The sequence below is a fragment of the Pleurodeles waltl genome, chromosome 6 (genome assembly GCF_031143425.1).
Source record: "Pleurodeles waltl isolate 20211129_DDA chromosome 6, aPleWal1.hap1.20221129, whole genome shotgun sequence".
NCBI classification, from domain to species: domain Eukaryota; kingdom Metazoa; phylum Chordata; class Amphibia; order Caudata; family Salamandridae; genus Pleurodeles; species Pleurodeles waltl.
Genome location: NC_090445.1, coordinates 1,640,204,928 through 1,640,229,204, shown reverse-complemented (window position 1 = coordinate 1,640,229,204; position 24,277 = coordinate 1,640,204,928). Strand labels below are relative to the sequence as shown.

General features: G+C 41.2%; 1 protein-coding gene across 2 annotated transcripts in view; it reads right to left on the bottom strand.

Moving 5' to 3' along the window:
- Positions 1-24,277, bottom strand: part of LOC138301259 (keratin, type I cytoskeletal 18-like) — a 41,632-nt gene that overhangs the window by 4,540 nt on the left and 12,815 nt on the right. For both annotated transcript variants that reach the window (XM_069241539.1, XM_069241540.1), the window contains exons 3-8: positions 22,286-22,368; positions 16,768-16,924; positions 12,211-12,375; positions 10,017-10,142; positions 6,877-7,091; positions 2,461-2,483 (exon numbers count right to left, since the gene is read on the bottom strand). In XM_069241539.1, coding sequence (XP_069097640.1) covers positions 2,461-2,483; positions 6,877-7,091; positions 10,017-10,142; positions 12,211-12,375; positions 16,768-16,924; positions 22,286-22,368 — 769 coding nt within the window. The remainder of the gene's footprint in view (positions 1-2,460; positions 2,484-6,876; positions 7,092-10,016; positions 10,143-12,210; positions 12,376-16,767; positions 16,925-22,285; positions 22,369-24,277) is intronic.

Genomic DNA, 24,277 nt, shown 5'->3' with positions numbered 1-24,277 from the left:
CAGTCAAACCTTTAAGGTTGCGATGGAATGTAAGTGCTTCCAGAGGGAAGGGATCAAGAGTGGCCAATGGGAATGCAGCAAACTCCACAAAGTGGTAACTTTGTAGGAGTTCACCAAAATCCTCAATAGTTTCTCACTCTTAGCGTGAGCACGTACATACAGTGGTAAAAATGCTGCATGAGTGCGTAAATTGGGTGAGACCAAATCAGAACAGGGCTGTAGCAAAAAAATGGTGCCTTTTCACCTTATCCATAAATACTACGTAGTTGAAACCCACCAGTACAGGGTTAGACGTGTGCACAGAAATCGATGATTACTATAGATTTCGGTACGTAGTCTTTATGATTCTTGTGAGTATTCACTTTTTGACTTCTGTAGGCATTAGCTTTGAATCGTAAAGTTACTACCTACTTTGTGTGTATTTTGCATTCTCTCCTCCTGCTCAACACTTCCTCCTAACACAACTGAAGCAAGGCTTAGAGCCAATCCTAAAAACCGTCTTTATTTGCAAAGCCTGACTACATTGTTCTTTTCTGCTCTCCCCTACTGAAAAGCATCGTATTTTGTCAGAAAAATATTGAAAAAAGAAAATCATTGTTTTCTGCCAATTGCTGATGTCAGGCCTTTTCTTTTCCATCAATTGATCTTCAGTCCTCCTTAAGCTGTAATTTAGTTTTATCTGATGACGACTTCAAACCTGTAAAGGGCGACGATGGATGCTAACACATCTGCATTAATCGAATTAAATGCAGACATCTTTTCTGTTTGAGTGATTGAAATTAATAGATCACTCCCTCATTGGTTTCATGACAATTACTAAGAAAAAAAAACATGGAGTCTTCTGATTTGTCCAGAATGGGCGAGAAACTAGAGAAAATGTGAAACTTTGTTTGATGGTCTATTCCACAAAACCCATTGAAAGAGCCATCAATCACCAGTTCAGGAAGTTTAGGGAAGAATCTGCATAGCGCCAGCCTAGTTAGCTAACAACAAAGCATCATAGCTCTAGTAGGGATTTGCCCATTTGTATGTCACAAATTTACAATTGCAGCAGATTTCAAAAATATCACCATTTTTAGACCCAGTTAGATGGATCTATTTGACCAGAGACACACAATGTCCAGCCAAGTGCCTGAGCCGTAATTAGCACACTGGTCTCCCATTTTCGTAGCTTGCCGTCCTGTTGATATTGTGGTGGTAAAGCTGGGTTTGCTATAAAAGGAAGTCCAGGGGCAGTGCAATGTTTTGTGGAGTGCAGTACCAAAAGAAAGCTTGTCATTTGAACCCTCCACCAGAAAGAAGGCTCTATTTGAGACCTTTTGTTGCAATCTGATGTCCTCCTCTGGTCGCTTATGGTAATGTGGTAAGTCAGCTGTCATCAGTGACCTTGCAGTAGCACTTGCGCTGGGGAGGGTGGTCTGGGCAAGGCAAGTGAGAGTATAATTCCATCAATAGATTTAAATACCAGAATTTAGAACCAGTGGAGGAGATGTTGTATGCTGTGTGTCAGCTTGCCTGTTGACTGCTGGTTCTATGAAGGTGACTCATGGGAGCTGAAAGAGGACTAAAATAGCCAGGTTTAGAACCTCTTGAAGTGACTGGAAGCAGTTACGGAGGAGGTTTAAGAGGAGAGGATTTGGGTGGAAGGATCAATTTTTTTATCATAGTCGAATGTTGCAGAATCAGTACAGATTCCAACTCATGGATGGGGTCTGACAAGTTCTCGGTGCTATCTCTTTTCAGCAGTGCTGCCATGAAGTTGGTAGGACGGGACACTCCCCAGAATGAAACAAAGCATGTGAAACAGCGAAGCTACCAGTTGGAAATTTAAAGCACCCTTTCAGTCTGTTACAATACGTGAAGTCACCAGATGGGGAGTAATAAAAAACTTTAATGGTCTCATGCAAAACGGAGTGAGGAAGTCCTGAGATTGCCACCAATCAATCGGATGCTTGGGGTTCCAACTCACTGATAAGATGAAAAATGCACTCTTGAATGGAACCATCACCCGGCAGCATTTGGCTTCAGCGCATCCTATTGGTTTTTGCCGAAATCAGATTGGACCTTCTGCCCTGTGGGATTTATGTTACTAGCCTAACTTCCTGCACTGTTCATAATATATGAAGCGAACGCATGAACAGGTGCTATCCAGTATTGCTCAGTATATGTTGAAATTGTTTGATTTTGTTTTCTGTACGCAGGTATTATAACATGGAGAAATTGTTTGATTTTGTTCTCTGCATACTGGCATTGTAAACAGGTTTTTTCTGCTGCTAAAAGGTATTCATCCGCCAATTAACACGCTGCTGTGTTTTCAATTAAGTTATTCTTGACTTTAAATGGTATTTTACTGTATGATGATAGAGCAGATGCTTAAAGAATGATACACCTCTTGTCTATCTTCATGCAGTGTGTGTGTGTAAATAACTTTATGATTACAAGCATGCTGGAGACACCTACCTTTGGGTGGAGGCTTGATTTCCCTGTAAAAAGAAGTGGGAAAATAAGAGTTAAATACAGGAAAACATATACGATGAGTTGATTATTGTACACTTCACTTTAATAGGAACTATTTATAACAATGTGTAGTTCTCTGGGACCCTGTGCAAAGGAATTTTACTTTTTGTTTTTTAGGTGCCCAAATGGTATTATCTAACAAATATGGGTCACCCACGCCTAATGTCCAGCAGATTTTTATTTGTGACCAAGGGGCTGATTTATATCTTGGCGGTATATATACTCCATCGCAAGGGCGACGCAGAATACATACCATCAAGATAAAAGTCCGCCTGCCTGGTTTTGATGTGGACAGACCTTAAGCTTAGCTATTGAGGTGACTACTCCATCACTACCATAGCCAAACTTTTCCATTGTCCCAAAAGAGTACAGGCCATTGGAGAAACAGCTATATAAATCCGCCTGCCCAATCAGGATGGGCCGACTTGTAGCCATTTTGTACTGTCCATCACCTCCAGGCCAATCTTGGCAGTGAGGGTCAGTTAAATGGTAATAACGCTCCCTTTGCCATGGGAGTTTGTTTTTGAAAATTAAAAAAGGCACCTGTTTGGTGCAGGGCTCCGTTCTGCTGACGAAGCCTTGTACCAAACTGAAAAGCATTAATATACATCAATGTGACAGCAGTTCCCGTCAATGCTTTATAAATGACCACCAGCTTAGCAGTCATTTACAAAACGAGAGGGTGGTTACTCCACCAGGAGGATGTAATAGTCTACTCTGTCCCCCTGGTGGAACAACAGACCATCAGCCAACTTCTAAATCAGGCCCGAAGAACCTACATTTAGACCTTGCTTGGTCTCCCTTCAGCCTGCCAGGTCAGTGGAGACTGTGGACTCCACTCCCCTGGCAGCGGACTCCTGACATATTTACGCATCCTTTTGCTTGTCAGGTATCTCTATTTTCAAAGTACATTTTTATTAGCTTTGGCTATAAATTTAAACAAACTGAGATCTCGTCTACTTACTGTTCAGAAGTACAATACCTGTGAATGAGAGATACAATCTGAACAGTTCATATACCCATCACTGTCAGGATACAGAACTATTTGCATTTGTAAAATCACAGGTACTTTCCATTCCCAATAGAAACCACTGAGAGTTATGTCTATCAACACTGTTCCAATACAGTTGCAAGAAAGGATATACCCAACAGTTTCACCAAGTCAACCCAAATGCATTTGAGTCAATTTTGTAGAAGTATATTCAGCCTTTTCTTACTTTGATCTGTGCACATGTCCCAATCTATCAGATCATATCCTGGGTCACAGAAAGTTTGGTACCCCCTCCCACTCTGTAGTGCATAATCCTTGGACAAATGCAAAATGCGCCATCTGGTCATTACGTTTATAGATTACGTGTTCACATTTAATCAACCTCTCAAGTTTTGTTAGTCATTCTTCATGTGATGGCACAGAGGGGAATCTCCATTGTCATAGAATGCTTGCTTTATAACCAGCTATAGAGATGGCTATCCTACATTTATGATTTGTGTAAAGTGAACTTTTATGCTTATCATGTAGGAAGGCTGAGTGCCAAGATGGTAAAGGAGTGGTGGAGAGTGTGGTCAAGACTTATGACTAGATTTGTTGGAGCACTATGCAGTCCCACAACACATGGATGAGGTTGTGGTCGGCATTGTGCAAACGATAAGGGGTCCAAGACCAATTATGAAATAATTATATATAGGAGAATGCAAGTCTTAATTCTGTTAACAATCTACCATGCATTTTCTAAAAAATATTTTTATTCATCGTCTGGGTGTTTGGATTGGACCGCAGTTTGCCATATGATCTTGGACACCAGCATGGCTAGGGTGGTGTAAACCTGATCTATCAGCATACTGTGTGTTCTCGAGATAACTCCCTTGTAGCCTCCCAATTTGTATTGCCAAATTGGGGATACTGAGATAATGGAGACCTCTGGGAACCCATTTCATCTGGAAATTAGTCAGACAGGCAGGTGCACAATGCACAGTGAGGTGTCTACAAGTCAACAATGTGCTAAGAGTAAACTGGAACACTAGTTCGGACTCTAACTTTAGTCGCTGGGCATCGCTACCCAGCTACCTGACTGTGAGGAGGATCCTGGCCAATTCGAAAGTATGAGCTGTGTGGGAGAAACACATACCAGGAAACTGGGGAGACATTGAGGCCGATCTCTTCCCTGGAGAGTGTTGTTGAAGTCCCAAATTGTATTTAGCGAGAGATAGATGATGGCACAGAACCCAAGAGAGGGAATAGTTCAGAATATATTGATTAAAGATGATTTTATGGATCACTTAACTACTTGGAGTGAGACAGATTTAGCACCCCTTTATTATAAAATAGACAAGTAAACAAGGCAAAACTCAAGGATGCAAGAACACTTTGATCATGTTGATAATCTGTCTGTCAGGGGAGAGAAGGGCTTATACCATTCTGGAAACAATGAGTCCACAAACAGGTTAAGGCTATCCTGGTATGATTGTGAGATCCACAGGATGTGGGAGTTGCTCCCAAGGAAACACATGTTCTGCAGTATGAGTGGCCTGTGTGTTTCAACCTGGAGGGTATCTCTGTGATAAAAGTGAATCCACTGGTGTGCCAAGTGCACTTAGCTAATGCTAAGCGGGCCATCGTGTGTTTTTTGGCTCACTCATTTGTTTTTATTTTTCAGGAATAACCGCCTTCCATCAATGCTTTGGTTTGTTTCTGAAAAAGAAAATTCAATCACCTTGAGTGTCGGGCCATTGATTGGCTCTTTGCCTATGAGCACTGTGCCTTTTGTGTCTGTCCAGGCAAGAGAAATCCAGTGAAGATTGCCCAGACCAAAATAGGCCAAGGTGACACTATGACCAGGTGTTCCAGAGGCAGATGTGCCACTGGAGCAAGAGTTTCTAACAATACAGCCAGCCGAGGCTCTACTGTCTGAAACCTTGCAGGCATCCCACCTCTAAATGAGCAGGGAGTCAGCAAGGTGGCAGATGGGTTATCTATCGTTTCAGGTGACTGCCCAACACCTGTCAACCTCTAAATTGAGCCAATAACGAAAGCTGAATCTCTAAAAGGATCGCCTGCCATTTTCATAATATGTTTCTTATTAAACAAGGTTCGCAGGGAAAATGCATGAATGTCACTACAGAATTGAAGGGACTGGGGAATGTCACGTTTTTCGATTCACAAATTCAAGGCAGAGCTACAAATGAGGCAGTGCAAAAGATGTGCATGCTTTAATTGCCTAATAAGCAAATAAAGCGAAACATGGCTGTGGTTGTAAATAATTTTTTAGAAGTCCCTTTCTTGAGCGGACAATGGTATGTTGTAAGTGCCCCAATACTGTGGTGTTTTTCTGCGTTTCTCTTTTCAGTCTCCAAGCCTATATAATCATCATTTGAGCAGTGCAAAATAGTAATCACAAAGTTTGCCATTATGCCTTGATTGTGGAGTGAAATCTCTTGATAAAGGGCTACATGGCAAGAGATTTATCTGCTCCATCTGATTCCAGAGATGGCTATTTTCTCATTGTTTATCGTCGACATTTCCTTCATGTGAGCTAAGACTGACCTGCATGTGGTAGTCCCCTTTCTGCAAAGACACACAGGTTAAAAACAATAAAATGGAGGAACACCCACCAAGATTTCCACTTAGGAAGACATAGTGGTCCAAGTAGTTCCATCCATCAGTATTTTGTTTTCTCAATGAATGTCCTCAAGTGGGTGGGCTTAAGTTCGCAGCACGCCCCGTGCTGATGAATCACAATGAAGTCTAAACGTCTCAGAGGTTGCTTCTGTTCCTGTGCAGTGTGGATGTGACCTAGTAGTTTTGGCTGAACTGCTGTTGCTGCCAAAATCAAACCTGATTTGCATATGACGAGTTGCGTTCAGTAATGGTTTTGAAGAGATAAAACAGTGGGATAGAATGAAATAGAACATTCCCAATGATTGAATCGGTGGTTCAGGCATGTTCCCCCATTGGTATTTTGCTGACCCAGTGACTTTGCCTTTTTGAAGCTCAGTCACTGTGCCCAAGAACTCAAACTGTGCCTTATCTACAAGATGAAATAAGGTCAACGGGCTGCTTGATTTCCAGTGAAGAGGGGATGTAGCTTAGCAGGTTGTATCGGGCTGGAATTCTCTAATGGGTGTGGTGCAGAGTTATTTGTATATCGGTGGGTGCCCTGCTGTGACCCAGACAAGGTAATTAGCAATAGAATTAAACTTAATCTGAGGAATTCCCAACAATTATGAAACGTCGACTCAAACATTCCTAATAATCACAGTTCAGAAATATCCTTCACTGTTTGATAAGTTCATTTCAAGACTGAAATGTAATGTCAGTGACTCTCGGCCTACCTACATCATCCAAGAGACTTGATTACTTACTCCTCTCCGCCCAGGAGGCGTCTGTAGACGGCAATCTCATTCTCTAGCGTCTCCTTGACCCTCAGCAGAGCTTCGTACTCCAGCTTTTCATTCTGCATGTTCTTCTGAATCTCCAGGAGTTCGGCTTCTATTCTTGATATGGATTCCTGCAGTCTGTCCATTTCACTCCTGTACCTCAGGTCAGTTTCCTCTAGGTCACCCTTCAAGGCATTGACCTGTAGGAATAATGGTTGCCATAAGAATTGTTGACCATTACCATTACAGAAGGGATATACAAGTTGGAATGATTCATGATACCCCACCACTGAAATATTTCGATAGGTCTGCCGTTGCCAAGTTTTGGTCATGAGTAGACCATTGAAATATATTCAGTAATTCAATGCCTTTATAATGGGAAAAGCAAAACCAAACAAACCAAAGTGCAAAGAGGAAACCAAAATCCCTTATAGATTTGTAGTTTGTACGCCCGGTCATACATTTAGAGTGTGCCAACATAAGAACTACCTCTATTACCTTGGCAGCCTATGTTCCGTCTTACAGCAATATACTGTGGTGAAATATCCTCACATCGCTGGTAGCCTGGGATCTGAGCTAATATCGGTCAGGAAGCAGCAAAAACAGGAAGCAACAGGGACGTACAAACATCCATTTGCCATTTATCTGCAAACAGTGAAAACGTCTTTCCAGCCTAGGTACTTGGAAACGTAGCTTATGTGTTTTTTTAAACAGACTAAAATTTAAATTCTTACTCGCACAAGAACTCACACATAGCACATTGATAGGACTTTCCAAAGTAAAAATTTTAAATTAACTGTCCACACCGTAACACATGGTAACATACTTTTTGCTCTATTTATGCAGTATTTTACTTCCAAAGGGCAAAACAAATGTTTTAATAACAATAAAAAAAAATCATCCTGGTCGTATTACAGACAGAGCGGACTGAATCTTGACCAAAGCCTGTACTTAGAAAATACCACCAGATGAATGACACATCTCGTTACAGAATATGGAAATACCACCGTATTCCCATCAAGTGTGTGATCGCCACTGGTGAACACACCACGCATTGCTACTGTGAGTATCACAATTTGAGGGAAAATGCTGTTTAAGAATGGTAAAAATTACCAAGAAAGATAAAGTGGTAGATACTGCAGAATCATATTTTCTGCAATTGATATATTGTATATCTGACTGTATTTTATACCACTGTTTGCAAATTTTAAATGTAGTACATAATTGCATTGAAAAGCAAAATAATAGAAACCCGTTTCTGAGAAATTAACTGATAGAAAATAAAATGTATGAAAATGCAGTTCTGTCAATATTCGTACAAAAAAAACATTTAAAAATCTTACCTCACTAAAAACCCATAAACATTCTCTGTTTGAACGAAAACAATATATATCTCTTAGCAAATCCCAGTTAGGAAACACTGATTTAGCAATAAAGTAGATAAAAAGTAAGAAGCCAAAGGTAGAGGGATACAGGGTAGGGAAGGAATTAAGAAGAGGAATGAATGTATTGAAAGGTACCCTCTCAAAAAGTGTGAAAAAAGGAGAAAAATCTGAAAGATAAAAAATATACTGATTTTGGAAGATGGATGAATGTGTAGGGTTAAGAGTTTGCCCTCCTCTAAAAAAATAAACAAAGTGGGAAAGGAGGAGGCGGAAGCAAAACAGAATGTGGCAAGGAGAAAAAAAGCATTGGAAAAGGGAACAGTTATGTGGTGCGGGCGGGGATAATTACCAGATCTGCAATTTAAAAATTTATAAAACATCACCCAGTAGCAGAACCTAGGGAGGATGAGGGGTGAAGGAAAAAAATTATCTATACGTGGCATGTCGAAAAATCAACAGGGAGATCACATTTTCAATATAATTGTCATTTACACCATCATAATGCAAGTAGAAGGTAATTGTTAAAATAACATTATCTGAATTGGCCTCAATTAAACGGCGCTGCTTCTTCCTCCCAGAGGTCTGGTTACAACTGGACCTCATTTTAAGCAGCTCTGGTTATTCCCAAGATCGGGGCCGGAAGTGGGTCCTTGTGGGCCAGTAACTTTAGACTAATATGCAATCATGTTTTTCTAGTCAATATCATTGAATTCTTCAAATAGTTTGGTTTGCTAATTATATTAGTTACTTTGTATTTAATGCTATTGGCTGCAACAGTATAATTTATATTGTAGCTGACAAGTGTTCTGAAACACTACTGTCCCATGTGTAATTACGGCTAAAAGGTAAATAAACAAACCCACATGTGCCAAGGAGATATCCTAAATTTAGAAATGTATTGGGACAGTCCTTTTCAATCTGCACATGCAAATTAAGCATGAGCCAGACTAGAGAGATTTTGTAATGATTTATTTCTAAATACTATTATGAAGACTATATACTGCTTTTTTTTTATTCTGCCTTTACTATTAAGTATGTGCCAGTGCACTTTGCAGTAACAAAAATGAAGCCCCCGAGGCTTTACTTATAATAACATTATAAAAGCAGAAATTTAGAAATAACAACAGAATCAGTAACATAAGACAAGTTAAATAGTATTAACTACAGTCGTGGGATAAGCAGGGATATGGTTAAGTATTTAATCACTGGAATATCTACAAGATTGAGAACTGTGGCACCAAAGTAAATCAGAGCAGACAGAAGGCCAAGAAGTGACTTCACATCACGGTATAGGTAAAGATAGCTGGATGCAAAATTACTAAAGCAATGGAGTAAGAAAGGAGGAGGAGAGAGAAATAGAGAAGACAACTTGAGATGCTGGAAGATGAATTTCAGATAATGGCAGAGACTTGGGTGATGCAGTGAAAACAGAGACAAAATCCTACATAAACAAGGGCAGGGAGGCGTAGAAGCAAAATATGAATAAAAACAAGACCGGCCCAGATAATTGCAGATGTCTTCAGTGATTATGATGAACTGTTTCTATCAGATATGCACCCACATCCAAGTGACAAAGGCTTACACCATGCTGCAGTACAATACTGTGGTGGTCATTGAGCCTTGCGCGTGCTATTGTTTGCAAGAAGACATCAATTTTTCAGCAAACTTGGGATGACCCTAGCTAAAAAAAATGAAATATGAAAAAACAAACAGTATTAATGACTTGAACATCCAGTGTACCTGATTCTTTAGGGATTGAAGCTCAATTTCCAGTCCTTGCAGAATGCGACGTTTTTGAGTCATTTCTTCCTTGGCATTCTCCAAAGCCTTAGTGTCGTGCTCCACTTGCTGCATGAGAGAATTCACCTAAGAGGTATGTGAAAGATGGAGAGGTTTGAATTTATTGCCAGTGCTTATAGTCTTGCTATTTTCTTCCAAAGGTTAGTTGGTGAATGACCGCAGTGCATGTTGGTTCAGTATATTTTGGGATAACTTATAATTGACACAATTTCAAAATTGATGGGATGCCGGGTGATCGATGGTGCAGCTGTGATGATGCACCATAACCATCCATCAGACCCTTACATTAAGAGGGGCATCCGACCATCACTGCTTCCACTTATATCCCTTCTTCAGTCCGCATATCGGTTAAGAGCCTCACAGTGAAGGACACTAGGTCAACCTTACCTAATGGTCAGCCCCTTCCCTCAGTGGAGAAAATGAATCTGTTAAAATTAGGTACAAGAAGAACTGTATAGTTGTTGATTAGTCGTAAGACTCCTCAGCTTACCATATCTCATATGCTGAGCTCATATGAACAAGACATTCTAACATTTCAGCAGTTTACAGTCAATCGTTATGTTTAAAACCTCATAAATGCAGCTAATGCACGAATACAACAAATAACGTCTAAAAGGATTAAAAAGGAAAGCACGTAGCACATGAGTGAGACACTTGAGCAAGAACAGAAGCTGGGAAGGTTTTTTCATTGCAACACTGAGCCCAAATTAGTTTGGAATACACCTAAAATTGTAAATGTTTATAAGCCCAAATTAGATTGGAACACCATCTGTGATCAACCGGAAAGGTTTTTGTCAGTTCTCACTCATTCTCGTGGGGTCCAATCATCTGACTTTATTTATATCCAGTATACCAACGACTTCTGTCCAGGATGTCTATCCTTTCAGATGAATTATACTCAGCATCTTCAAAACACTTTATCTATGTTTCTAACAAAGGCTTCCTACCACGTTATCAACTACCCTAAGCTGGAAGCACTTCACTGGCTCCCAGTGCAGAAAAACATATTGTATAGGGTTTCATTTTCCTCAACATTTCATTTTTGTTTCATTTTTGTGTGTATTCTGATTTTTGTTTTTCAATGCTTTTCCAATTGGTGGAATTATGCTTTCCTCTGTGTCTACACATGTGTAAGCACAACATTGACGGGGCAGAATTTTTTTTCATTGTTTGAAATTAATTTTATACCAAAATGTACAGAAATAGTGTATTCAAATGAGTACTGAATCTAAAAAAACATAATACCTGATGTCCTTTCATCTCCCTTGTCCCTATTCCTAATGATAGACCTCCTGTTTGCAAACCCAAAGTCCCAAGAAAGGATCTGTTCCTGGCATCCCACCATCTTGCAACCCCCACATCTAGAACCAAATGTGGTACCCTCCTGTCTCTGTTACCAACCACCAATCAAATCAAATCTGTATTTCTGGTGACATACCAACCCTCCACCCCTCACATAAAGCTCTGCACCTGGTAATCCGCCACTCCCTTACTCTTAAATGACGTCATATCTGCTGTCTGTACAGACACCCTAAAAAAGTCTCATCCCTGAAGCTGTGCCACCCTCTAACATAGTCACATGCTTAGTATTGTGCCACCCTTCAAACATAGTCCCTTACCATATACTCGCACATCCCAACCAGCCCCACAGCTTGCGCCACCTGCGCCTTAGGTTTATTCTGACTGGAAGGAAGGGCGAGTATATCACAATACTACGGAAAAATATGTTTCAGGTCGAGGTGACAAGAGGCTGCGAGGGAGGATGCCCAAGACATATCACTTGTGGCGAAGATCAGGAGGAGGGGCAGGCTGCCCTTTGGTGACCATGCCCAAAATTACCCCTGCCGCTGGTTATGTGGCAATGGGGGAACCGAAAATCCCCCAACTTCTGAAGGAAAACCTGAACATGGGGTTAAATCCACCAATTTAATTTTCTCTTCAGTAATTTCATAATAATAGAGGAAATTCAGTTGCTGAATTGCACGATGTGTTTAGTTTATTCTAGAAATTGGAGGATCTGATTTTCAATTTCCGCCAAACTCATTCAGAGTTGTGGACAAAGTGAAAAAACCATGCAAAAAAGATTTGCACCATGATAGGTTCAAGCCCAGATTTGTGAAATGTTGGGGCTCACCTTAGTCTTGAAAAGAGCGTCTGCTTCTTCCTTATTCTTCTTCACAATCGCTTCGTACTGTGAGCGGACATCAGCCAAGATGCTGGCGAGGTCGGGGCCTTGAACTGCATCGACTTCCACGTCTACCTTTGAACTTGCGATAGAGGCTTTCAGTGCATCCGTTTCCTGTAGAATGACAATTGTTTTTGTTAATTACTATATATATTCAACAGTGTTTGTATAACAGGGAACATGAGGCAAGACCCCCCCTTATCAGAATATTTCATGACATCGTGACCTTGTACAGTGGTGTAAACTTCTCTTCCGTTTCACCTGTCTCCTAGTGCTGTGAAGCATCCTAAGGGGGGCGTAACGCACTATGCAAATAATCAACCTAGGGTACCATAAGATACGCAACAGTTTCTACCAGTAATGACTGACGTTGTGCAGCTACCACAGACTGGGTTACTGAAATCAGACTTCCTTATCTGAGGATCTGTGTTTGGCTCTCAAGTGTTAGGAAAATTGAAAATTGCAAATTTTTTTGCGTAACGACCTCTCCTATTTAGGGGCTGTTCTTGGAGAGTTGAAGCCTCACCTGGCAGAGAGAGCGCTTGCCAATAGCACCTCCTCTGATGAAATCTGACCTCTAGAGTGGGTTATATCTGCGGTTGGAAATCTTCATTACAATTACCTACTTGATATATGAAACACCTATAGGGCAACTAAGAGACATATATTGACAGAAGGACACCACTAAACCAGCCGTAGAGATAATGGGTGCCTGACAAGGCCAGCTACTTTAATTGTTGGCTAGGATAACACCGAGGGCCACCATACCATACAATCATTGACTCCTTGAACATTAACCCTTTTGGGTTTCCTTGATTTCTAAACTAGGCACAGAAAAGTTCTACCAACCTTAATGCAGTTATGGGAAATTTCCTAAGTAGATGTTTATCACTTTTCTTTTACTAAGCGTCATGCCTCCAGTATTTTTATTTTTTATGCAAAAATAACTTGGGTGGAGAGAATGGATGTGATCAACTTTAAAAGCCTAACATGGTGAAGGTGTCTCATTCATTGCAAGGTTGTAGTTTGGGCTGAACCTGTACAATTGAGGTCAAAAGTAGGTCACCAGGTCAGTAACTGTTTCATGTCAGCCCAGGATCTTTTGGTGATGTCCCATGATAAGAAGACCACGGGTGTGTCTCAAGGAAGTTAAAAGGCTGCTTATGTTTTGCCCCGAGCGTCAGTGTGGGGGAAAAGTCACCTCTTTGATACCTGTTTGGCATTGGTGCTGAAACTTGTGTAAACAGTTGTTGCTGCTCCTGATTGCATTATAGAGATCTGCCTTGGCAAAGTAGACCAGGACTCCAGATTAATGATAAAATTGTACGATTAGAAACAAAGTGATTGAGATGTTAGTCAGAAGCAGATGTCAGCTATGCCTCTTTGGACTATTCTTTTGAAATCTGGACGTTCTTGTATACTATCAGGCTTGTCTCTGTCAAAACATGTGGGATTGGTCAGGACTTAACGCAGGCCTCCACAGCCCCTGCACTACAGAGGTGGGCCACCACCACTGCAGGACCTACCATTCAGTCTCAGGACTATGAATATCTGTGGCATATAGGAGTTTCAGTAGCCCCACAACACATTGTATAAGGTGGCCTCATGACTTTGCATTACCCCACTGGTATTACCACACATGTTGTAGATGAGCAGAAACTGCATTATTTCAGGAATTAATGTGAACAGTTTCATTTGGTAAAATGCTGCAATTAAGGAAACACAAATGAATGTAGTAATGGAAACTATACCCCATTTACTTGCACAAACTGTATCTTGTAATGCTGAGCCTTACTGTTGTTAACACTTTGTGGTATTTCGTCCAGACTATGCACAACAGCCTATGGAAAGACCTCTGGTCAAACCTTCTCAGTCCAACCAGCCAGAACCTGGAATAAAATCCCCATCAGAAGTGGTCCTACCATTCTGCAACTCAGGCAAAATGTGAAAACACACCTCTTCACAGAATAATATTATCTAAAAGTATAGGTAGACTCCTCATTGCCTCTCAGCGTGTACCCAGGCTCTCGTCCCACTGATCAGCCCTCTGTTGCTTCTCAACAAGGTTCGCTCCGTAAGTCCCCTTACATACATACATACAAATGAATGCTGATTAGCTATCAATTGAAGGATTGGATAAGGGCTTAAGGTAGAAAGATTCCTGAATCAAACTTTATGTGCTTCTACCACCTTTTCTACCAATTCTCCATACCTTCAACCTGTATCTACAACCCCTTGAGACAAACACTTTATCCTCTCACAGCTGAAGGCAGACAGAGCTGCCTTAAGAAAATTACCTAGTTTGGTTTTGTATAGCTCTTGCTGACCTAGTCCATGGTAATACATCCTTGAAACTCCATTTAGTGACCACAGAAGGATACATAACTGAGTTGACCATGCTAGAAATCCTGCATCTCATGCAATGATTTCATTAGGAAGCATTTATCTCTCTGAGACGTCTCAATATAGTCCACCTTAGTACCTACCTCGCTAGTTATAGCAATATAACACAGATTTGGCACTTGGTCCCAGCAGTAACAGGAGTGTAAGCCAAGTATCCAAGGTTACCACATGCACAGATGCACATTTACAGAACTCCTTGTATAATGAATACAAAATACTTTTGGGGGATGGGTTGAGGCTAGTAAAGACTCACCAGAGAGGTGCGTGGAAAAGGTGAGAGTCTATCACAGATGCGGAAATATGGTAAAGATAGAGGGCCACGAACGAAGGAAAACGGACAAGCAGCCTTTGACATCTACAGCTTTGAAAGTGTCCCAAGTTGGAAGTAAAAGTGGTGCATTTCGATTGTTGCAAGGAAAGAGTGTTGTATTGAAACGATGATTCATCCTACAATAACTTTCATAAAAGACTAAACCATTCAACGAATTAAATCTTCATAGAGAACACATACACATCATTAGACATTACTTTGCTGATTATAAAATGATATAAAATGTGAAAATGAAAAGTCAAAATGAGTGCAGTGGAAAGGTGCTGCGCACCCAGTTAGGCTAACACTAAATCAAGAATATTTAGGCGATGGGACACAAGAACAAATAAGTCGCACTGAGGTCAATCAGGCCAAAGACTTCAATATATATGTGGTTAAAAGTGCAAAAGTCACTTCATGGTCACTCAATAAATGTTGGCGTTTTGACCTCTGTCATCATCAGGGCCCTAAAACATTTAAGAAGCATCTGAGATTGTAATTTTCATAGCAATCAAAAAGACCTGGGTAGTCAGAATGATATAACGTGAGGGGAAGACTACAGAAAAAGCAGTTCTCTGAGATAGTTTGGAATCAGATGAAGGGAAAGGGCGGGCTGACAGCAACCACAAGAGCTATTTGTGGGGAGGATCCCGCTCACCTTCACACTTTCACACAAACTCACACCAACATGGACCAAAACATTATCCCAGTGGAGGCACCTCTTAGTATGAGTGCTCATGACAGTTTCTCTTGGGATACCAGGTTTGCCTATATTTGTACTCAGGCTATACTGAAGTCATTATTGTTGGTTAGGATAGAACGTTGTGTTTTGCAGGATGTTGTGGGTTCCCTTAAATAAGACTCAATAAATCACAATCTTGGGGTAAAGTTTCTTTATTTTGGCAGACCTGAATAAGAGATCTATTAACTTTAAGCCATCAACATTTTCACAACATGTTCACTGCACTCCTGACACTGAGCCAGTGGATGGCCCTCTATGTTAACACATTTCGATTAGACAATGCCCTTCAGAATAGCCTTAACTTTACGCGTGAACTCCAATTCACTTGGAAAACAGATACTCAAATTCTCAACTTTTCCCAATGTGAGCATATTAGCTATAATGTACAATCACAACTAGTAAAGTTCTAGATTTAATTCAAAACACCCACTTTCGCTTTAAAGAATTCTGCGTCTTACATCTAAGATATTTGACAAATCAGTCAACCGTCAAGAGTTTGAGCTCTGTAGTCTGGATTTATCTAATTTCTAACTTTGACTTATGATATAGAACACTTGTTCCAAATGCATCCAAGCTTCATGCTTACAGCCAGGTGCCTAAAATCATATTTCCTCACATGGCAGTGCACGAGCAGCACTTTGTATCCCAAAAATATTTGATGGTTGCCAATAAAAGTTGTTCACTGATTTTGTTTGACTAATATATTAATCGATTCCTCAATTTCTCTGATATTTTTTGCAAAAAACATCAGTTGCTATATCCAGCCCATAGAGAACCGAGGATAGATCAGGAAATCACAGACACAGTCCAAGGTACTCCATCTGTACATCATCAGCAGCACATGAAGGTTGATTTAAAATGAACAAAGGGGTACAAGACAAGGGACATACCTGTTCCTAGTCCCTTCCCCAGTACAATCACGATGCACGTGTAACAGCATCACATTTCTCCATCACCATCAGCAAACTGGAGGCTACAAGTTTTTCTGGTGGCAACATAATTCCACATTACCAGATGCAAAATCATAAGCATGCAGGGTTATTTCAAATACCTCTTTGTGATTTTGCTTCAAGAAGTGGAGCTCGTCTTCTAGACTTTCCAACTGGGCCCTCAGACTGCCAAGAAGGCCTTCGTGCTGTCCTTTCACACTCTTGAGGGAGGCAATATCTCTTTCCACCAACTGGTAGATGGCCATTTCTGTTTCCCATCTAGAAAAGTGTCAGAATATTAGATATCCAATAATATTACAAGCTCTGATTAGTGAAGGTCAAAGCTTAAACCAAGATGCGGTCTGAGTGTGATGTGTAAGATGTGTAGGAGGAGACTAGAAAGGCAGGAGTGTGTGGAGTTTGTGTGTGCAGTCAGGAAACAGGAGCCAGAACAGGGGAGGGGGTTTGTGTGTGTGATGCATATGCAAGGCCTGGGTAGGGGGCGGAGTCTGTGCGTGACGTGAAAGGAAGAGAACAGGTAGCCAGATAGGTGTGGGATATGAGTGTGATGTGTAGGAAGGCAATAAGGAGGCAGGAAGGGTTTGAGGCCTGTGTATGATGTGTAGGCACGTCCTATACAAAACACACATGCCACCAACAGACTTTAATACTGGGTGGATATCGGCGTGCTTGTAGGTGGGGTTTGCAGGCTGACAGAAGCAGGTGAATGTCTGCTGTGGACATGAAGAGGACACAAAGGCTGGGCAGCTTGCCACATGGGCCATCTTTGAGTTACTGGAGGGCCCACCCTATATGTACCTTGCAGTGGCGTAATAAAACTTGAGCCTCCCCCCCCCCTCCCCCCACAAAGTACCACGAGGGGTCCCTATCCCCCTGGACCCAGTCATGGGACTGCCACCTGTGCACTGTGCTGAGGGGAGGCCCCCGCACCGCAGGGGCTGTGGGGGCCTTTGTTAAGCCACTGGTACCTTGTTGGGGTAACAATGTGCATCTTTGCCACTGTCATTCCACTGGTTGCACTTTCGGAGCTATTATTTTCTGTGAGTTGCAGTAATCCATCAGAGCTCATGCACATTGTCTCAAGCATTTATTGTAAAAACCTAAACCCCTTGCACCTGCCTTGCTTTAAACTAAAGTGGGCAGTTCTACTGAAAACCACAGAGAGCCTCATGATCGGAGCACAAATTTGCCAAGTATGCACTGACGGTGAAACAAACTTCTCTTCTGCCCCTGACTCCCTGTGCGAGGTTGCCCCAACAGTGAGAAAGGTAGTGTTGCACCCAAGAGAATAGTGATTCTCCCCCACTGAGGGTGGGTCCAGCCCGGACCACCACCTGCTGTAGCAGCCCCTTGATGGCATCGGATGAGAAGACCACGGATGAGGACTGGAGGGGGACTTGCTTTTTTCTGCCCTAAGGCAGGCAGCAGGGACTCCCATAGGGACAGGAGCTCTTCGCCTTGTAGCCCTCTCACCTGCCCAGATAAGTGACTGTGACCTCTGCTCCTAAAGGCTTCTTTGTGGCCTTGAGTCGGATGATAGTCTCTATACCGCCTGCTTTCTGCCTGAGCCTCTCCATGTGTACTTTTCTGCATGTGTCCCCTTCCGTCCCTGTACCTGCCTACCTGTTCCCTTTGCACCTCATTTCTGCACCGGTCTCTTTGCCCCCTTCCTGTGCGTGTCTCAGTTGATGTGCCTCTGCTTAACTGCCTGTAAGTCCTTCTGTGCCCCCTCTTTCTCTGGTGCTCACTTAAAGTCTGAACCTCTCATAGTCAATTTCTGCCCCACCCGCTCACTGCCCCAGTTTTGCCCTGACCCCTCATTCCCTTTCTGCCTGAACTAGTCACTGTCCTTTTTCTGCTGGACCTGTCATTGTCCCCTTTCTGCCTGAACCTCTCACTGTTTCATTACACAACACTGCCTGCATCCTCATAACTCTCACTGCCTCACCTCATAAGTGCTTAGAGGTGTCTTTTTCCTCGCGCCCATCCCTGGATGTGCCTCTGCCTGACCCCTCCATGTACTCACAATTGTTTCTATGCCTCTGGCGCCCACTGCCTCACTGTGCCGTCCTGTGTGTGTGACCCCCATACCCGCATGCCCACTGTCCCCACCGCATCTATCCCTCACTGTGCACACGGTCTGCAGTGCCCACATGCCCACTGATCCTCACTTCTTGTACCTCCCTCCCGGCTTAACGGTCACTCAACAGCAGCAGACAAAGAACAAGCATTGGCAAAGCAAATAGGCCTCCCCTCTGAGGGAGCTATTGGCTTTGCCAATTTTTTTGGTCATGTTGCACATCGGCGTGGCTGTTGTGGACAATGACCGGACATTAAATAAAGCGCTATGATGCGCCCATTCATGGTGCACAGTTGCCGCTACTGTGCCACACAACTAAAAAACATTGAGAAACCCAATAGCTCTCTTGTAAAGAGTAAACTATGCCCTCATGAGTCTGTGCAGCTCTCAAACACGTTATGCATTGAGTCAGAAGTGCCTCTGATTCTTCAGTGGTTCTCTGTCACACTTTGGGACTTGAGGCTTTATTTGCACAAATATTGTGAAATGTGAGTTATTGCCTTAGTGTAGCTGTAACTCCCTAACCAAGTTTCCTTACACTTGCTAGCCATGGTGAAAGGAAGAGCCTGTCTGTGGCGTTTAGTCCTCTTTCACAAGACGAGAAAGTGAAGATATGCTTGCTCAGTTGAAAAAGTTTACATTCGTGTTACTATCTGAAAGCGGTCTTCTTTCTCATTATCTCAAACTCAGGCTCTTGCCTGCTCTCTGTGTCTGAATAAATCACCTCCCCGTTACCTTTCTTCACAGAGCTAGCTCTCCCAGGCTTTCCAGGAGTACCATGGTCCCCCAGATCTGGGATTCACAAACATTTGTTTAAGAAGCCTTTTCATGCTTTGATTGGCGTGTGCCTAGTTTTTTTTAACAAAAAGAAACTTCTAAACGCAATACATGGATACATTGAGCTAGAGTGTTGGCCCTTGTAGTACTCAGGTAGTCATACTTTTCAACTGCTCAGAGTTTAACTTAAACACGTGTAGTTATGAAATGTGCAGCATTCGTTGTTGGTGCATTCTTAGTAACTGAACGTGAAGTGTACAACACATTGCATGCTTTGTGTTGGAACATGCAGACTTTAGCATGTGCACACATTCAGGACTGGACACAGCAGTCTTTCACCTGGCAATGCGCTGGGTACTGATGCACACGGGCTAGGGTTAGTCACCTGTGCATTTTTTAAATGTGCAGCATGCTTAGTTCCAGAGTGTGGAGTGTACAGCACAAGTGCGTGCTTTGTACTGGACAGTGCAGACTGCAGCATTATCCTATGTTCGGTACTGGAATGTACTGTGATTAGCATTGCTGCATGCACAGTAATGTTAAGAATTATTTTCAGCAAAGGTACGTACATATTATTGCCAAGCTCGGAGTCCAGAATAAAAACACGTTTAGTAGTAGAAGTGGGTTGGGGGGGGGAGGGGGAGGGGGGAAGGATGGGGCAACCCATACGGGCACTTTCGGTTGTTGAAGTTGCACAGTTCAGCCCTGTGGCATGCTTAATAACGGAATGTGTGTTGCCCTCCACCCATACATGTTTAGCAAATGAACATGCGATGTTTAGCTTACTGACATACGCTGAGCCATGTGGCGAGATAATCTTACTTTGAAAACATGCACTGCCCACATGCTTTCTAAAATTTGAACTTGCAGCCGTAAGAACTGGCTCATGATTAGGACTAGAATACACAGTTTAGTTTAATCTACGTGAAGTTGCTGGTGCTTACCTTAGAAAACAATATGACTGTAATGTGGCTAGACGCTGGATAAAGGCTGCTACCTCCCAAACAAAACATACCTTCAGAAAACGTAAGGTTGCAGCTCGTGGTGAGACCAAGAGAGAAAATGAAGGCAGAGGCCCACTCCACAATCACAGGTTTCTGGGTAATTTCTTCATATTGAATTATTTCATTTTATGCAGGCAACATATGCTAGCCCAGAGCCATGGTGGCAGGGTTGGTAGCCTGGAGTGATTTCTGATTGCGAGATGGAAAAGGGTGAACAAAGGATCTTGGGCTCACTTGGAGAAATAGCTGTAGGGATGAGAAACCATTGAAGACAAGATTGGGCATGTGGATTTTCTTTGTGGCACCACAGCTCTGCCAAAGGTGGAGACAGAACCTCTTGTCGAGCTATGACACTGAATATCATTGACAGCTCGCGGAGGAAAGGGAATACAGTCAGAAGAAACCTACGGAAGCAGGGTGTAGGAACCATGGCAGGGCGAAAGGAGTCAGGATCCAGAGGGAAGCAAATTGGAAATGCTGAAAATCTGCACCAGAAGAAGGCTCCTGGTAGTACTTATGACTGTCTATCAAAAAAGACAAGTGGAACCTGGCGAAAGAGTGTCTCTGATTGGATTTTTATAAATTAGAAAAGCCCATTGAACCATGGCATTATTATCCAAATGTTGCAAAGTTCAGTTCAATTGCCAATTTACTGCCATGCTATTCATATATCTGTCAGGCAATATCTATTCAATGCACATCCCTATATCGTTTTTATTACTTGTGGTATTAAATACAAAATGCGCTTTAAAGGCAAACAGAGTTGCCATCATATTAACAGGGACGAGTGTATAAAAGCAGACTTGTGACTTGCTTTGTTCGAAAGATGATTTTTTACTGCTCTCATCTCAATGGACCTCTCATTCTCCATCCTTACGGTGCTAAGAGATATCCTGGGTCTAAACTGGAGGAGCCACTCCTCCACTCCCCGGGCAGCACGTTCTTAGCCATCACCTGCAATCTTATTCAAAACAGTGACTATGGTTAGGATAAACTGAACGTTCAACATGTTTTTTTGCAGTTCCTGATTTGAAACTCGCATCTAACTGCCTGCGCACCTACAGAATAAGACCAGCCTCTAGGTATTCCAGAGAGTCAAAGTGTGTAAGGATTCACAAACAACTCTACCAGCTTCTGGAAAGAGGGTTTAAGAGAAGGCCTCAACAAGAGTGGTGGGACACCGCCCCACTCCCCTCCACCTAGGGGTTACACTTCCATCTAGTGGTCTGATCAAGCTCTCTGCTGAAATGAGTATTAAATAGGGCAAACTATTTTACCATTCGTATAGAAGGAGATAGTTTGCTGCAAGTATGGTACCACAAAACTGTAACCAAAATGTCGGCTTACATGATTAATGCGTCCTAAATTTTGGCTTAAAATATTGCCTGGCTAGAGTTAATAGAAAACCTACATCAACTAGGACAATACTTAGGACACAATATTTATGTTAGATGAAATTATTGCTGACTATAGTTTGACATACAACCTCTGTGATCCCTCTCCACTTGGATTTACTGTCTGCGTGGAGTGAAATACCACATGCGCTGGAGGTTAGGGTTTCCACCAGGAACAGGATTTTTTAGGCCAATGGGTACGTAAAAATGCATTATTGTGGTTTTGTTTGTGTCTTTGCCACATTTAGATGCTTTTAGGCTGAATGCTTTTTGTTTTAGAGCTGCTGAATGTTGTTGTGGTTTGGAAATTATTAGGCAACCCTTGAAAGACCTGTATAGTAGAAAGTACATTAGATTTACTCACTTCATTCTGAAGTCTCCCGCAGCCAGTTTGGCATTATCAATGGCGAGCAACAGCCTGGCATTTTCCTGGGTAATATTAGCAATCTAAAATAGAGACAAAAACATTTGATTTATTCAAAGACTGCATATTTATTGAGTACAGATTCAAATTCAAATTCTCTACCTGTTTTGGAAAATATTAAAGGCTACCCATTAGTGTTGAGAACTGAAGTTGCTCAGTCCTCTATGCTAAAGCTCAAGATAGTTTGGGACCCTGTTTGGGAGCTCTGTTTCTCCTAAAGTGTAATATATTAGTAATCTTTTGGGGCCTATTCCCAAAGCTAAATTAATATGTTTATATTTAATCACATATAAATCTACAACTGCACCTATGTTAAATATTGACTTTTTTGCTATTCACCATTTCTGAATGTAGATTTGCACCTTAATGTAGACCGACTTGTCTCCACACCCTGATGGAGCCACTTAAAACCGGGTTTCCGAGTGTAAAGTTGCTATTCATAGCTCTTCACACATAGATAGAGTGGAATGGGTTATCACCCTATGGGAAAGTATAGGCCAAATAATTAGTATTTCCTAATCAATAAAAAAATAATGTAGTATAAATACAAGCGTACAATAATTTTTGATATTTATTATAAACCTAAAACTACTAAAATAACAAGTTACAGCGCAGTAACTTATTAAATTAAAGGTTTAATAATAAATTAATACATTGAAGTATATTTGTTTAACTTTATACAAATATTTCTTAAAGCATTTAAGAATTCCCATTCCAGTAACATTTTTATTTAATACACATACATTTTCTTTAACATTATGTGTAGAGTTAATTTAAATTATCTTAATTTTTTAACAAACTTTTAAAGGTTTAATTTAGTTTTACTTTTCATGTAAATCTAAAATAAAGATAAACAAATTATTAGATATATATTTTAGAACATTTATATTAGTATTTATAGTCGAAATCATTTAATCATGGTATTTATTTAATATTATTACTTTCTAAGAAGTGTTTTTTAAGTCCACTTCCATTATTTTCTATGTAAGTGTTTTGCGATACCTGTGAGTAGTCATTTGTGGTGACTGACATTCCCCATGAATGGGTTGAAGTACATTTACTAATATTTTATTACCTTTAGAGATGTAGTAACTTTACAAATGTGGTTTACACCTCACATCACTTATTAGTAGGTATACTCATTTTTCAGCCACTCTGCTATATTCCTCTCACATTTACTAATAAAGTAAAATCTTACCATTGCAGAGACGGGTACTACAAAAAGCAGTGTGTAAGTAGACTCCATTGTAATTCAGTATGTCTGTTTTTTTATTTCTTTAATAATTTTTTGTTTCCTTTCTCAAATGTAGGTTGATTTATAGAATCTTGAATGTATTGCATAACTATCACTGTGATTTGCAAATAATCAAGAAGCACATATATTTTGTGTTGATTTTAAAAATGATCTTGTTCATCACTCGTACAATGTGGTGAGAGAGATAAATTTTAAAAAAATGTGATTATGATTCAGAGCCATATAACAGAAAAATTACACTGGTGTAAGAAAAAGGGCAACCTATTTTTGACTGCTTTACTGCTTGCGTCATGGGTAGCGAATCAAACACATTTTCCTCTTATATATTACAGAAATATATTAGCACCACGTCAATGAGAGGTGGAATTGGACTGTGGACCCATGGCTAAAGGTATATAACATATGTGTAGTTACACTGTGCGTTTTATTTGTAGTAGAGAATTTAACAAAGAAATCCTAGTACATCAATAACCTGTTTTAACTCAAATTATGTAAACGGCTTTTGTCACTAACTGTTATACTTAGGTAATTAAAAGGAGAGCACCGAGTTTGCCTCAAGAATGGCCCTATCTTTCTCTTTAAAAAAGACATTGTGTTTTCTTTTTATGTAAACACGGCTGTAATTGTGTGAATTGGTTTTCGCTTTATCTTGTTTTGAAAAAAAGGGGACTTTGGGC